The following is a 15,367-nucleotide window of genomic DNA, read 5'->3' as shown; positions in this document are numbered from 1 at the left end:
TCCCCAAGATGTACGGGTGACCTGACTCCAACGGTAAGCAGAAAAGGAGGTTTTTTGTTGTTGAAGTCGGAAGGAATATTTTACTAGGAAGGGACGATTTCCCTTCAGTCTTAATCTGGAATTTCCTTATGGCCATTTATCTCCTTAGGAGGAAAATAACAGGAAAAGATGTGGCCTAAAGAACAAAGTGAGATTAGACTCTGTAGCACTTGGCGTATCACAGACAGTAGTTTAACAGGTGGAAAAAAATACACACAGAAAAAAGTTCAGGAGAAGCCGAGCCTTTAACGTTGTCCCACAGACTCTGGCTTGTATAGTGGCCAATGCCAGATTTTTTCTCTTTACATTCTTCAATAAAATCGCCATTTCACCGAGTCGGAGCTGAGTCCTCTGTTCAACACGGGAATATCAGGCGTGTTTTTAGGGGCTGCAGGGAGCGCTCAGTGACACTGCAAAGAGATACGCTTCCTTAGTGACGGGTATTTCTATGGAGATCAATTTTCGTTACAGAAGCATCAAAACAGGAGGCGTGGAGAGGCAAACAAGCCTCTCAGCATGAGGAGCAAATCTACGGGTTCACTGTCTAGAAAAGCAACATTGGCATCCAGGCAAACAAGAGCTTAGCTAATATTCCTTTGCCCAGCCATACCTTCCTTTTGAGCTCTTGGGAAATTTCAGCAGTTTCAATTCTCCTACCTCGGCTGAGTCAGTGAATAAGAACCAACCTAGTCTGTGCTCTGACAGCGAATGGTTTCTTACACGTGATTCCCGATGCGAGCTATTAGTATTTTTCCTGTGGTTTGCACTCCCCGATCCGTTGACGAAGGTTAAATTAACTTATTCCATTGCACGCTGCAGCCTTGAGGGAGATCTGACCCGGAGTGTTTACTGAGGTCATGGAATGGGCTGACCCACAATTTGTAAACCATCAACTCCTTTATTCAGAGACAGACAAAAAGATCTTCATTACAATGAGTGAAAAGTGTCATGTGTACCTTCCATTTAAACTGTAAATACAGAAAAGCCTTGAGTTTCAGATTGACAAGAAAGAGGCCGTATTACAGGGTAAAGGGAGGAGAAAGACATTCTATTGCATTAGGATACATTTGGGACCTTAAATCCGAGCGAGGAAAGCAGGAAAATACCTCTTGCTAAATGTACGTAGGGTGATATGGGATAAACCAAATGTATTCAGCAGAAGAATGGCTGGTGCCTATTATGAAAACACATGTCTTACACTCATTTTCACCACCGCTTGATGCAGAAAATGAAGCAAGTCTTTCACGATTTTTATTCTGTGAGCATTAAGCCATTCTGAATCCTCTTTTGCACTGAAGCATTACAGATATAGTGTTACCCTGGAAATATAAATTATTAATATATGCAGCATTTTGGTCACTGTTAACCAAATTAGACAAAAACTTTCCTTTGCTAAGTAGATTTCCTCTCTGGGATTAGCACAGGGCCACCACGGTCAAAACTTTGGTCATTTACATATAATTTTGCAAACTTGCACTGGTCCATGACAGTCTTTGTACCTTGAATGTAGCTATTCTCGATTTTTTTGTCCTTCTCGTTTTCATTTAACTGTGGAGGATAAATCCTGCTTTGGATTGCCAATGACTTTAGGATAAAAGTCTCCCCCGCTTTCCCCCACCCCCTCTCTGGAACCTCTCCCCGGTTCCCCAATCTTGGCCAAAAGTCTAATCTGAGCTGGTTTGACTTCCCATAGGATGAATAATGGCAGCTCGCCCCAAGGAGGGAACTGACTCCGATCAGACTAAGAGCTAAATGTGTTTTGCCCTCGCCCACAATGCCTGGCTTCGGGGCCCCTCTTTCCCTGTGCGCTCCCTTTAAGTGAGTTGTACGGTTTCCAAGAGAGCCCCCAACAAAACCCAGCCAAAGCTCGCGGTGATGTGTGCTGGAGGTGACCTATTGTGGAGCCGCTGAAAGGGACAATCTCTTATTTCTTGGGTTTCATCCTTGAGTGGGCAGGAATAAAAATAATCAGCGCCAAGAAATCAAAGGGTCTGTCCATACAAGGGGGAACAAAGCTCCTCGCGGGAGCTGGGGCTCCGTCCCCTTGACTCTGCCTTGGCCGGTGGAGGAGCCCGCCAGGTCGCCTGGTTTGAGCGCCCGGCAGCCTCCTTAATACAGAAGTCACTTGTGCTTTCAAGCGTCATTGAGCAAACAGAGCCTCGTGTTCCCTCCCCGCCTGCGCGCCCAGCACCGCGTCCCCAGCGGCTAGCCAGCCCGCACCTGCCCCGGCCGGCGGCCCCAGCGGGGAAGAAGGCCGGCCAGGAGCCGCCGCGCCCGTGGCAGCTGCAAGCAGGGCCCAGGCAGCCGCAGGAGATGATGGGCAGAGCGGATCCCCCCCGGGGGAGACCCTGGGCAAAGAGAGCGGACGAGCAGAAGGCGAGCTCACAGCGAGGCAGCCGGGGTGGCTGCCCCAAACTGGTAGGAATCAGTTCCCTCCCCGAGCTGAGCTGACATTAACCGGCTCCTGGGAGGGCCAGATAGCCCCCATTCGACCTGTGGCACACACAGCCCCAGACACACATTCCTTCAGCACACACAGCCACAACCACACTCACCCAGAGCACCTTGACATCTCCCCACTTAGGCTTCCTCTTGTAGGAGACCATGCAGCAGTGGGTCCTTTAATGATGTGATCTCTCTCTCTCTCTCTCTAAATTAGTAAATGGCCCCTATCACTGTCATATCGGCGCGCCTTATGACCATTAATGATATGATCCACGCAACCCCCTATGAATGAGGAAAGTGTTATCTGCAGCATATGGGGGGAAACTGAACCAGAGAGGTTAAATGACTTGCGAAAGTCCGCAGAAAGTTTGTGAAAACCCGCAAAATTGAACCCATATCTTCCCAGTCTCACACCAATGCCTTAGCCACAAGACACATTTCCCCTCTTTAAAGCAAATGTTCATGAAGGATCACCTATCAACTGGCACCAGTACAATAACAATGTAGCATTCTCTATTTTATACATTCTGAAGCAGGTATTATATTATGATCCCCTGCAGTAACTTCAAACATTGCACAGAGAGAAAATCACTGACTCCATACACATGGAAACAATATGAGCGAGGACACCTCACTCACATGCATAGTGTCCTTCCCTGTCTGAGGAAATGATCATACTGCTGATGGTGTTTGCCGTTCTATAGAGCTCTCTCCCCCATAGTGTTTGGCAATGATAGAATAGTTCACATATCACTGCCCCTCTTTACTTCCCTGCCGAGGTATGAATATTTTGGCAGGGCTCCAGTCATTTTCATCTGTGTTTCTGGATATCTTCATGCTAAGAGGGGAGGCTTTGGACATTTCTGAGTACCGGTGTAAGGAACATGGGTGCATTTTCCTGTAGACTATATTGAAACACATGGGAGCTGGATTATATCTTTCACAATTGGCCAGCCCAAGTCAGCAGTGTACTGAGGACATAGCTAGGGAATGTTCACTGTCAAGCTGATATTCTTGTTTGTTAACGTTTGCTTTGGGACCGGGGCGGATGTAGCCTCCCAATTCAATGGGTGCCCAAAGAGAGACAGACAGAAATGCATAGCACATGTGGTGACAGATGGATGGACATGCAAATGGACTCAGCCTCGCCATGCCCCTCCTGGGCATATCCCAAACATGCAGGGGAGGGAGGATGTGGTCCAGTGAGGGGTCAAGGCACGGCCTCAGCACAGGACCTGCTCTGTTCTGTGTGGCCACCCCACAGCCACCCACTTGCGGTGACAAGAGAGACCTCACCTGGGACATGGCTGGGGAAACAGCTCTGCTCAGCATCCAGATCTGGCTGCTCAGAGCAGGAAGATGCCCCATCATGAGTCCAGGATGCAGCACCCTCCAGTCTCTGCTGTCTGGAGACCAGGCCAGGTGGCCAGGCCTCCTTTCCAGCCCACAACCCCACTCCCTGTGTCAGGATACTGCCCTTCAGGCCTCTGTAGCAGTGTGCTCCTTTGACATTGAGAGTATGTCTATACTACCTGCTGGATCGGTGGGCAGCGATCGATCCAGTGAGGGTCGATTTATCGCATCTAGTGTATACGCGATAAATTGACTCCCAAACGCTCTCCCATCCACTCCTGTACTCCTCCACTGTGAGAGGTGCAGGCAGAGTCGACGGGGGAGCAGCAGCAGTCGACTCACCGCAGTGAAGACACTGTGGTGAGTAGATCTAAGTACGTTGACTTCAGCTACGTTATTCACGTAGCTGAATTTGCGTAACTTAGATCGATCTCCCCCCTATTGTAGACCAGGCCATATCTGTGCAGCAACATGGCCCGGAGAAGCACAACCATGTTCTGTAAGGTGTTTTGGCACCCGTGATTTCATTATTTCTGTGGGTGTAGCTAAACCCATGAACCCCTGCTAAAGCCACCCCTGCACTAGGACAATGCTGGCAGTTGTACATATGTGCAGACACAACTAACTTATTATCTTTGCAGCTGAAGTTGTTTTGCAGCAGTTCATATATGTAAGAAGAGGAATATTTTTCCTGAAAGACATTGCTTTTATTTTCACAAATTTCAAGACAGTAGAATCTGCATTAGTCATCTGCTGGGCTAAGATTTTGAAACAGTCTCCAACAGTATTCTTGCCAGCAAGTTAAAGAAATATGGGCTGGATGAATGGACTATAAGGTGGATAGAAAACTGGCTAGATTGTCGGGCTAAATGGGTAGTGATCAATGGCTCCAGGTCTAGTTGGCAGCTGGTATCAAATGGAGTGCCTGAAGGGTTGGTCCTGGGGCCGGTTTAGTTCAATATCTTCATTAATGAACTGGAGGATGGCGTGGATTGCACTGTTTGCAGATGAAACTAAACTGGGAGGAGTGGTAGATATGCTGGAGGGTACGGATAGGATACAGAGGGACCTAGACAAATTAGAGGATTGGGCCAAAAGAAACTTGATGAGGTTCAACAAGGACAAGTGCAGAGTCCTGCACTTAAGACAGAAGAATCCCATTCACTGCTACAGACTGGGGATCGAGTGGCTAGGAAGCAGTTCTGCAGAAAAGGAACTAGGGGTTACAGTGGACGAGAAGCTGGATATGAGTCAACAGTGTGCCCTTGTTGCCAAGAAGGCAAACGGCATTTTGGGCTGTATAAGTAGGAGCATTGAGAGCAGATCAAGGGATGTGCTCATTCCCCTCTATTTGGCATTGGTGAGGCCTCATCTGGAGTACTGTGTCCAGTTTTGGGCCCTACATTACAAGAAGGATGTGGAAAAATTGGAAAGAGTCCAGCGGAGGACAACAAAAATGATTAAGGGGCTGGAGCACATGACTTATGAGGAGAGGCTGAAGGAACTGGGATTATTTAGTCTGCAGAAGAGAAGAAAGAGGGGGGATTTGATAGCTGCTTTCAACTACCTGAAAGGGGGTGTCATAAACATATTGCTAAGGGTAGCATAATGTCCCTCAAAAAGCAACAGAGGGTCCTGTGGCACCTTTGAGACTAACAGAAGTACTGTTAGTACTACTTCTGTTAGTCTCAAAGGTGCCACAGGACCCTCTGTTGCTTTTTAGAGATTCAGACTAACACGGCTACCCCTCTGATAAATAAAATCCCTCTTTACCCTGTAAAGGGTTAATCCCTCCTTTACCTGTAAGAGGTTAAGAAGCTCAGATAATCTGGTTGGCACCTGACCAAAAGGACCAATAAGGGAAGAAGATATTTTCAAATCTGTGGAGAAAGTTTTTTGTTTTGTGTTCCGTTGTTCTCTCCAGGTCAGCGAGGAACCAGGGCAGGGAAAATACATCTCCCTAAGCCATATCTAAACTAAGCATCTAATATTACAGAAATAGTAAGTAATAGCAAGGAAATGCGTTAGATTATCTTTTGTTTTAGCTTGTGAATTTTCCCTGTGCTAAAAGGGAGGTTTATCCCTGTTTTTGTAACTTTAAAGTTTTGCCTAGAGGGGAAATCCTCTGTGTTTTGAATCTTTTTGTTACCCTGTAAAGTTATCTTCCATCCTGATTTTACAGAGGTGATTCTTCCATCTTTTTTTTTTTTTGTAAATAAACTTTGAAGAACCTGATTGTTTTTCAGTGTCCTAAAGACCCAAGGGGTTTGATCTGTGCTCACTTTGTAACCAATTGTTTAGGATATTATTCTCAAACCTCCTCAGGAAAGGGGGTGTAGAGGCTTGGGGGGATATTTTGGGGGAGGTAGGGCTCCAAGTGGCCCTCCCTGAATGTTTGTTTAAATCACTTGGTGGTGTCAGCGATACCAAGGGCAAGGAAAGAATTTGTGCCTTGGGGAAGTTTTAAACCTAAGCTGGTAGAAATAAGCTTAGGGTTTTTTTTTCATGCGGGTCCCCACATCTGTATCCCAGAGTTCAGAGTGGGGAGGGAACCCTAACAGGGGGTTCCAAAGAGGATGGATCTAGACTGTTCTCAGTGGTAACAGATGACAGAACAAGGAGTAATGGTATCAAGTTGCAGTGGGGGAGGTTTAGGAAAAGCTTTTTCACTAGGAGGGTGGTGAAGCACTTGGGAGGTGGTGGAATCTCCTTCCTTAGATGTTTTTAAGGTCAGGCTTGACAAAGCCCTGGCTGGGATGATTTAGTTGGGGATTGGTCCTGCTTTGAGCATTGGACTAGATGACCTCCTGAGGTCCCTTCCTATCCCGATATTCTATGAAAGCCCCATTCCTTTTCCAACCCCTGTGCTCCTATTAGCTCAATCCTTCCTAAATTCCCCTCTCTTCACTCCAGCCCTATATATTAAAAAAAGCTTTCACGTTATCTCTGGAGACAGCAGTTATGTCTCATCAGCTTGGACCGTCCCTTCTCCACATCAGTGGATGTACAGACCAAAAGTCCATTTTATGAACAATGGCTGACAAAATGTGCTTTGACAGTTCCATAACTGGTGTGCATTCTTGTTGTTTCTTCATTCAAGCAGAGAAGAGACAAGGATTATTTTAGTGTCATTTAACACAAAACAATCCCTAATTTATTTATATTATAGTGGTGGCTAGAGGCCACTAACTAAGTTGCAGGCTAGCAACCTAACCACTAGACCACCCTTTTTCTCCTGCTACCCCACTCTCTGAGATAGGCAACTAGAGATTATTCAGATGTTATAGTGATGAGTGCCTCAAACATACCTACAATTAAATTAGTGATCCCAGCACAGGAGGAAGAGGCCAACTGCTTCTTTGTGACTATCCAGGAAGAGTCTGCACCATAGACATAGACTCTTGGAGACTGAAATATACTTCGTTGGCCTCTCCTCCAGAAGGCAGGCTGCTGGATACAGACTTTTTGGTGGACAACTTCGCTATTCATAGGATAGCAGCTTCAGAACCTGATCTCAGTGTCCAGATCCAGCTTGTCTGGTTCAAGTGGGGATGGATTTCATCCCTAACTATTTGTCCATCTCTATAAACTAACCTTACAGAACTGGTAAGAGAATCAAGTCCTAAGGCTGTTTTGGAAACAACACTCCTGCCCGCTTTTTATTAGATAACATGTAACAATGGCAAAATGTACCAGATGTATTTTCACAGTCACACGGGCAGAGTAAAGTATGGCATAGCACATGTTGACCTACATGCCACCCTGTACGCATTAGCATGGCATCTAATGAAAGGATTGAGAGACTGATAGCAACTAGATGAAACTGAAAGTTCATATGTAAAAAAAGAGACTTTTATTTGGAAAGTTCAATGTGACAGACCAAAAATGTTAAATCCAGGTTCATTTTGAAATTAAACCCTGTAATGCTAACTTTGAAATTACAGCAATACAAAATCTTTAAACATGCATGAAATATCATCACCTCTATTAAGATTAGTGCAGTTAGATTAACAATAAATGCTTTTTTGTTAACAGAAATGTGTATTTTTTGCTTGTTCAGTGAAAAGTAGCTTCATTATTCATTACTGTAACAATATAAAAGCTTACAGTGCAGTTCTAATTCACACTAGGTACAGAAAAGCAGGCACCATACTGCAGGTGCTTCACACAAATGCAGGGAGCTCAGTGATGAATCAGGGCCTTAACTCAACAAATATCCTCAGCTGGTGTAAATGGTCATAGCTCCATTGACTTTAATAGAGCTATGACAATTTACACCAGTTGAGGATCTGCCTCATGGTGGGTAAATCAGAGCTACACCTGCTCTCTATTGTAAAAAATATTTTTTCAAACTGCTTCTTACTCTTGTTGGCACTGCAGAGTCCTCACAACTGCTGGGGAATGAGCTGGTTTCTCTTCCTGCTCACACCAGGGCCAAAACTCACTTGTACTCATTTACGGCTGTGCAATCCCACCAAGGGAAATTAGATAGTACAAGCCCATTGTACACAATAGGGTTATACTGGTATAGCTGAGGGTAGATTTGACGTACACTATGAGATAGCAAGCAGGGGAAAGAATTTGGAAAAGGAGCTACAGCAGGAATTAATCTTTTCCTCTATGATTTCCAAAATACATAGACAGCAAAGATCCTGCAAAACCAACACATCACAGGATAATAATGAACATTTTTATTTATAATGGATTTCAAGTGAGTAGCTGCAAGGGAAGAGTGTGTTCAAAGCAAACCAAAAAGAACTCCTCTCTCATGGCAATACCTTGTGTAGACATGCCTGGCCAGATCCTCAGCTAATGTAAATCAGCAAAGCTTCACTGAAACCAATGGAACTATATTTATATACATAAGAAGTCTTTTTAGTGGAATTACATCAGCAGTGAATTTGGTCCTATGTACTGAGTAGACAAATGACACATATTTAAGTGAGTTCAGATATTTATTTAACCAAACCAACTATGCACTTACATGTTTATGAAAATGTATTTGTACTACAAAAATAAACAGATAACTAACATGGATCTAAACATACAACTGCTTTGAGCATGGAATGTGCAGTGAAGTCATGTTCAGAGCTGCTGCAGAATTGGGCCCTCTGCCTGTTGTACTCTATGGAGAAAATACATTTGTAAGAAAAAAGAAAAGATAACTAAGCATGAAAATGTATGTTTATATTAAGGGCCAAATTCTGGCTAACACATACAAAGGACCTGATCCAACTCCCAGTGAAATCAAAGGGACTCATTGTCATTGCATCCTAAACAGCAAAAATCCACCTGGTACCTTCACTGAAAGTTTTATTTTATTAAAAATTAGCATCTCTCTAAACGGCATCCTTGCCTCTGCTTTTCAGAATATTAGTTTCCTTAGTAACAGCTTGAATTAAGTTTTAAATAGAGTACAGTATTTGTTTAATACTCAGCTTCACTCTCTGCTCTCTCAGTTTTTATTATCTCCCTCCAAAACAACTGGTAATACAGTGGGCAACTCATGAGTAGCCAAAAGACACACAGCAGAGATCCACACTCCAAAAAGAAGCAAATGACTTAGCTGGAAGGATAAACAGCTGGGAGCATGCAGACACCATTCTTCCTCTTCTACTCACAAGAATATTCTACATTATTTTATTGCGGGTTTGCAGGAGATTTTTTGGCTGTACGTGGTTGCCCTTTTTTGCAAGTTTCTTCCAAAAAGGACTTGTAATCAATTCGCCCATCCAGGTTGGGATCAAACTTAGACAGAATGTGGTAAACCTCATCCTCATCTAGCAGAAGGTTACAGAGCTTCAGGACAGATCTGAATTCTGGCAAAGAGAGGTAGCCACTGCTGTCAATATCCAGCTTCTTAAAGGCTCTTCGAAGGGTCTTCCAGTCCCCTCGTAACTACAGCCAGAAAGAAAAACAATTGGGATGTTGAATTACCACAGTGAAATAACAACCAAACCATTATGTGCTGTGAGGCACAATGTCCCTCTTAATATTTCATCTGAACTACCAAATTGTGAGGTACGCGGTAGCATGCTTTGCTGTACGTACCTGCGCATTCACAGGTCAGCACACTGACAAGGTTCACATAATATAGTTTCATTTTGATTGCTTTCTTTCCCCCAAGGGCCTCAAATTGCTTCATAAACATTAAAGCAAAAATTTTCAAAAATGGCTGCCTGAAGTTATGCTTATATGCCCATAGTTAGAAGCCTAAATAAGTGGCCCAATTTTCAAAAATCTAACTGAAGGCAGTGGCAGTTTGACAAATCAGCTCATTTATCTAGGCACCTAATATGGATTTATGAGTCTAACTTTAGGCACCCAAGTTTGAAAATCTTGGCCTCCAGGCTCAGCTGTGGCTGGCTCTCGTAAGAGCACAATGGTGGGGGCAGGGAGGGGGAAGTGGACAGCGCCAAGGAGACTTCCCCCCCTTTTGCTCCTGAACCTGGGCTAGGTACAATTCCTGAAAAATGTTTTATTGGTTGGCCTTTACTGGAGATGTATCTCGTCCTGCCCCTTCCAGAACTCATCCATGTGATATTTTCTTTCAAGGATTCTTCCTTATCATCATTTCATTCTTGACAAGTGGAAGTTCCTGGAAGATGTCATACAGGATCTCAATACCATACCACAAGAAAAAATATGCTCCGTACTTGGACAATAGTGGCATGACCTCAAACACTGCAAGGGTCTGCCTAAAAGTAAAGTATTATGTATGCCCGGGCACAATCTGTGTTTGCCTACTAAGTATTCTAATTCATCTGCCTCGGATATTTCAAAGGCACCGCCAATGTCCATGGTAAAATATAAAGTGCAACATCAAATCGAGACAAGTTAAGTACAGCTCCTACTGCCTCAGCCAAAGTAAAGCTCCTACTTCATCTCATTTGATAGAGCCACTGTCCGTGGACAATAAGGATCTGCCTCATTGGTAAACACATGCAAACTGCAGACATAGCAAGTTCTGCCACTGACCAGAGAACTTCGATGATTGTTCTAGTGTCTGGCTACCAGCTGGCAGACAAAGCCAGTACATCATGAGTATGTTCTAGCACAGTTGATCACTGGACTTTTAGATTTGATAGCTAAGCAATTTAAAATGGATAAGAATTCACATTTAAAAGTAAAGCTACTAGCCATGACAGCCATCATACCTTTTTTCGTAGTCTAGTTGTCAGACCACCCAGCTCTGCAGTCTGCGTTCCTATGTGGGATTGGTCTGTCTCACCCTGAGATGCCTGCATTGCAGCAGCCATGTTATTCCCATTCTTCCATCTTTGTCTACTTAAAGCAAAGGGCTTCAGAAACTCCAGGTATGAAACCCTTAAAGAAAAAATATGTTCATAAGTTTCTACAAAACTACCTGCATGGTATCTTAATACATCTTCTCCATTTGAATACTGTGTTCCAAATTTTCTATCATCCTCAAAATCTGGTGTACTTAAATCTTGTGTATGTGATCATTTCCATGCATAATCTCCAAATGTGCCCATGCAAATCAAGTAGTTGGATACCTAGCCACCTTTTCTGCATCACTAAGCATGCAATTCTGTGGCTGCCGATATAAAGTCCATCTTGTAACACTGGACTGTAAGGAACACATTTATATCTGCTTAGATTATTATTTTTTATTTTAACAGGACCCAAAATGTGAAGAGGCTCCATCCAATACAGATAAAGTACATCTCTGCCCTGCAGAATTCACAAATTAATTTCAAACAAGATGCAATGAAGGGTAAGAAGAGAATAAGGAAGGGAAGGGGAGGAATGTCAGGGGCAACATTATTAAGATTAAGCAGTTATTATGCAAAAGCTAGTGCACAGCATGGTGAAGCAAGTAATACTTTAAAGTGGGACATGTGGATAGCATTAAGGAGTAGGCTAACTACCTGGCAAATTTCTTGCAAGCATCATGAAAGAAGTGGGTTTTCAAGAGGGATGTAAAAAAAGGAGAGGGCAGTGGCTGTGCAGACCAGGTCCAAAAGGGCATTCCATAAATTTGGGGCTATGTGGAAGAAAGCATGGAGATAGTTGTGGGAGAAGCAGATGGAAAGGGTGATAAGGCTGGCAATATTGGTGAAGTGAAGTGTAGATGAGGGGGCGCGCAATACACAAAAAGATGAGGTCAGATATGTAAGTGAGGGGCAGAAGCATGTTGAGTAAAGAGTTGCTCCTTGAGGATGGAGAAACCAGGACATTCTTGTACTGTGCAGGGAAGGAAATAGAGGAGAGTGTGAAGTAAAGACAGAAAGAAATGGGTTAGGAAAAACCTAGAGTGAAATCCTACCTCCATTGAACTCAGTGGGAGTTTTGCCATTAACTTCAATGGAGCCAGGATTTTACCCCTAACTTTTTAAAAAGCATACAGCCTGTCACTGTCTAGCCCACAGCTAATAGCATTTATTTACTGACTTATGACCTTATATTAAGTCATTGTTTATATTCAGTGCAAAACCCAACAACAATGAAACTTGAGGTTCTGATTTTACACACACGAAATCCCCAGAAGTCAGTCATGAAATTGCATTTATGTTAGACTGCCCAATGTTATGTGATTAAGTAATGAAAGACCTTCAAATAATGCATATTATTTGATGTTCATTCCCTGGAAATCAGGTAATCTTCCAGATTTTACTGTTGTTTTTTTTCCAGACTCTAAGCTTATGTTTATACATAGAAAATTAAATTACTGGTTATTGTCACAACCAGAAGAACAAGGAGAATGTAAACAATGTTCCCTCTAATTTTTGACAGGCCGTGTGCACAAAAAATTTCTTCTGTGCAAATTTTTGAAGCAGAGTTCAAATTTGTGCGCCATGAGGCAAATGCGCCCAAGTGAGTAAAATGCTTATACATTTAAAAAGTTTTAATTTGCAATTTGTGATAATAATAGTTTTACACCATGTTATTTTATAAATGTCATTTTTAAATACTTAGAAAAAGGAAATTTAATCATTCTTCATGAAGCAGAAGTTTGTTTTAAGCATTACGCTTTACGATCTTCTTTATAGACAATCACGAGTATATATCAAGCACATATTAATCATGATCATTATCAGTCCATAGGCTTCTGCCCGTTGGTATCCACTTTCACCTTTCATTCTATACACATGTCAGAAAAGATTTTGATAAACATATAATACAGACAATTTAAGAAGTATGCCATTAGGTCAATTTATATGGGTTTTCAGATAGAGACATCATAAGTAAAAAAAGAAAAACAAGAGTTTGTGTTTTAAATTTAAAATTTTCCTAAAAAATATCAATAAATAATTAGCAGCCAAGAATAAGATATGTAATTACAAATGCATTTTAATTTCCTTATTGGTCAAAATGTCAAAGACTGCTAAACTAACCTTACTGTTTTTCTCTGCAATCTTTTTCATTTGCTTATTCAATATAAACTCTGTCCAGATCTATCAGTCCTCCATCCAGCTGGTAACTCTTAACACACATCAGCATGTCCAAATGATCTACTTGTAAACAATTCCATAGTTTGTTTTTTAGAGTGTTCATTAAGCTAAAGCCACGCTCACAGTCTGCACTGGATGCTAGGAATGTTCCTCCAATATCCATCAACTTTGCAAGATACTGAAACTGTTCATTCTGGTGAGCAAATGTCACCATATCCAGGAAACTTAAAACCAATTGGCTTTTGATTCTTTCAGATACTGCAAACTTGAAGTCATTGTACTGACTGACTATAACAATCTCTTCAGCAAGAAAGTCTTTGTATTTTGAACACAGAGATGTTGACCTGATGAATTCCAAAATTGAAGTCACACTTAACTATTGCTGCACAATCAAAAGCAGACCACTCCTGGACTTCATCCTCTGGAAACCTGTCTGCCAAATGTGCACACAAGATGTTTATGAAAATTATTATGGAACTGGTACCAATTTCATTATTTTCTTCAGAGCTCATATCTAGGAGAGCCTTAACTTTGTCACTCCATAAGACTGAATCTATAAGGTACTGTCTTCTGCTCTTGTTCAGTTTACCTCGGGCAAGGTGAAATGCTTCCAGAGGTGTAAGGCCCCATTTCTGGAGCAGCGTGGATAGTGAGGCCAGCTCCGACAAAACATCATTCGAAACTTCTAATGTTATTCGATATTCCTTGGTATTCAGCTTTTTGTGGCAGTATTTAGAAACTGGATCAGTTTCTTTGTTTTGCTCAAAATATTCCAGAAGAGGATTATAGTTGCAAATAACTGCTCGAAGTGCAAAGTGCCTAGATAACCAGCACACTTCATTGAGTGGCCTGAAAGCCACTGACTCACATTCAGAAACATCCACTATTTCCTGAAATTTGCACTTTCTCCTGGATGACTGACAGAACACCGTGTAGACAGTTCTCATTAAGGTTTCGATGTCTCTTATCAGCTTGACCTCTTTCCATGCATCAGAAATCCCCAAGTCTTCCCAGTGTGCAACGCAATGTTGCTGGACTAAGTGTGGAATATCATTTTTCAGCTGAGCCTCAGGCCATTGAGTTTGCCCAACATCAGATGTGAACATCACCATTTTCATTAGATCAAGTTGGTGTTTTTTATAAAACTCTTTGATTGCAGACACTATTGAAACAACATCACATTCTTGCAATTGTAACAGTCAACAAAATGAAGTTTTATAGTCTGCAGAATTTATGGATCTATATTTAAAGTAGAGTATCAAGTATCTGTTAATGGATATATCAGTGCTTTCATCAACAGCTAGAGTATGAAACATTGCCGATGCTATTTCATGCATGAGGTCATTTTGGACAATGCAGTTGATAATTTTAAGAAATTCAAAAGCATAATTTTTACTTCTCCAGCTCGCTGGTATGCGCACATACTTTTCCATATGGTCATTAATATCCTGAACAGAAAGCACTGAGCTGTTCATTTTAATAGCCAACAACATACCTTGATTTCTTCTGGGTTTGAGCGCTTGCGTTCAAGATTAATTTGCCTCCTCTGCTTTTCAGCTGAACTTTCAAGAATCATGCTAAGCAATCCGCTCCGTAAGGAAGGGTTTTTGTTTCTAAGACTTCTTACACCATCTATATGAGACTTACTTGACAAATGATGCTTTAATAAATCCAACTTCCATACATTGTTCCACATTCTTCCTGTTGAAAATTCTCCAGAAGCTCTGGCATCTTGATAATATACACAAACCACTCCATTGTCCTCATCATATGTGAATATTTCACGAAGTTTAACAAGCATTACACTATGTGACTTTGGTGTAACCGTCTCTATAGTCTCATCCAGCCATCCAGATTTAAATGAAGTCGCTGTTCTTTTACGCTTTAGACCTCTAGACAGTGACATTTGGGGACTGATTTTTTACCAGACTGGTTTATTTAAAATTAATACTTTTATTACATGGCTACTATTTCAATGCGCTTAACAGCGTGACTCGACAAAAGGGCAAGCGGGAGATCATTCAGATCAGAATACCGGAAGTTTGTGCATAGCAAAAAAACGTGGCCAAAAAACGCGGGAAAACATCATAAGTAAATGTATGAAGTCCAATGCC

At 42.3% G+C, this 15,367-nt stretch overlaps 1 protein-coding gene across 1 annotated transcript in view; it reads right to left on the bottom strand.

The window, feature by feature from the left end:
- Positions 1 to 7,673: 7,673 nt before the first annotated feature.
- LOC128838703 (EF-hand calcium-binding domain-containing protein 6-like) overlaps positions 7,674 to 15,367 on the bottom strand; it is an 85,215-nt gene continuing 77,521 nt past the window's right edge. The window contains exons 16-17 of the mRNA XM_054031100.1: positions 10,995 to 11,163; positions 7,674 to 9,735 (exon numbers count right to left, since the gene is read on the bottom strand). Coding sequence (XP_053887075.1) covers positions 9,478 to 9,735; positions 10,995 to 11,163 — 427 coding nt within the window. The 3' untranslated portion in view covers positions 7,674 to 9,477. The remainder of the gene's footprint in view (positions 9,736 to 10,994; positions 11,164 to 15,367) is intronic.

This window comes from Malaclemys terrapin, chromosome 5, assembly GCF_027887155.1.
Source record: "Malaclemys terrapin pileata isolate rMalTer1 chromosome 5, rMalTer1.hap1, whole genome shotgun sequence".
NCBI lineage: Eukaryota > Metazoa > Chordata > Testudines > Emydidae > Malaclemys > Malaclemys terrapin.
The sequence above is the reverse complement of the archived record's forward strand: the minus strand, read 5'-3'. Positions and strand labels throughout refer to the sequence as shown.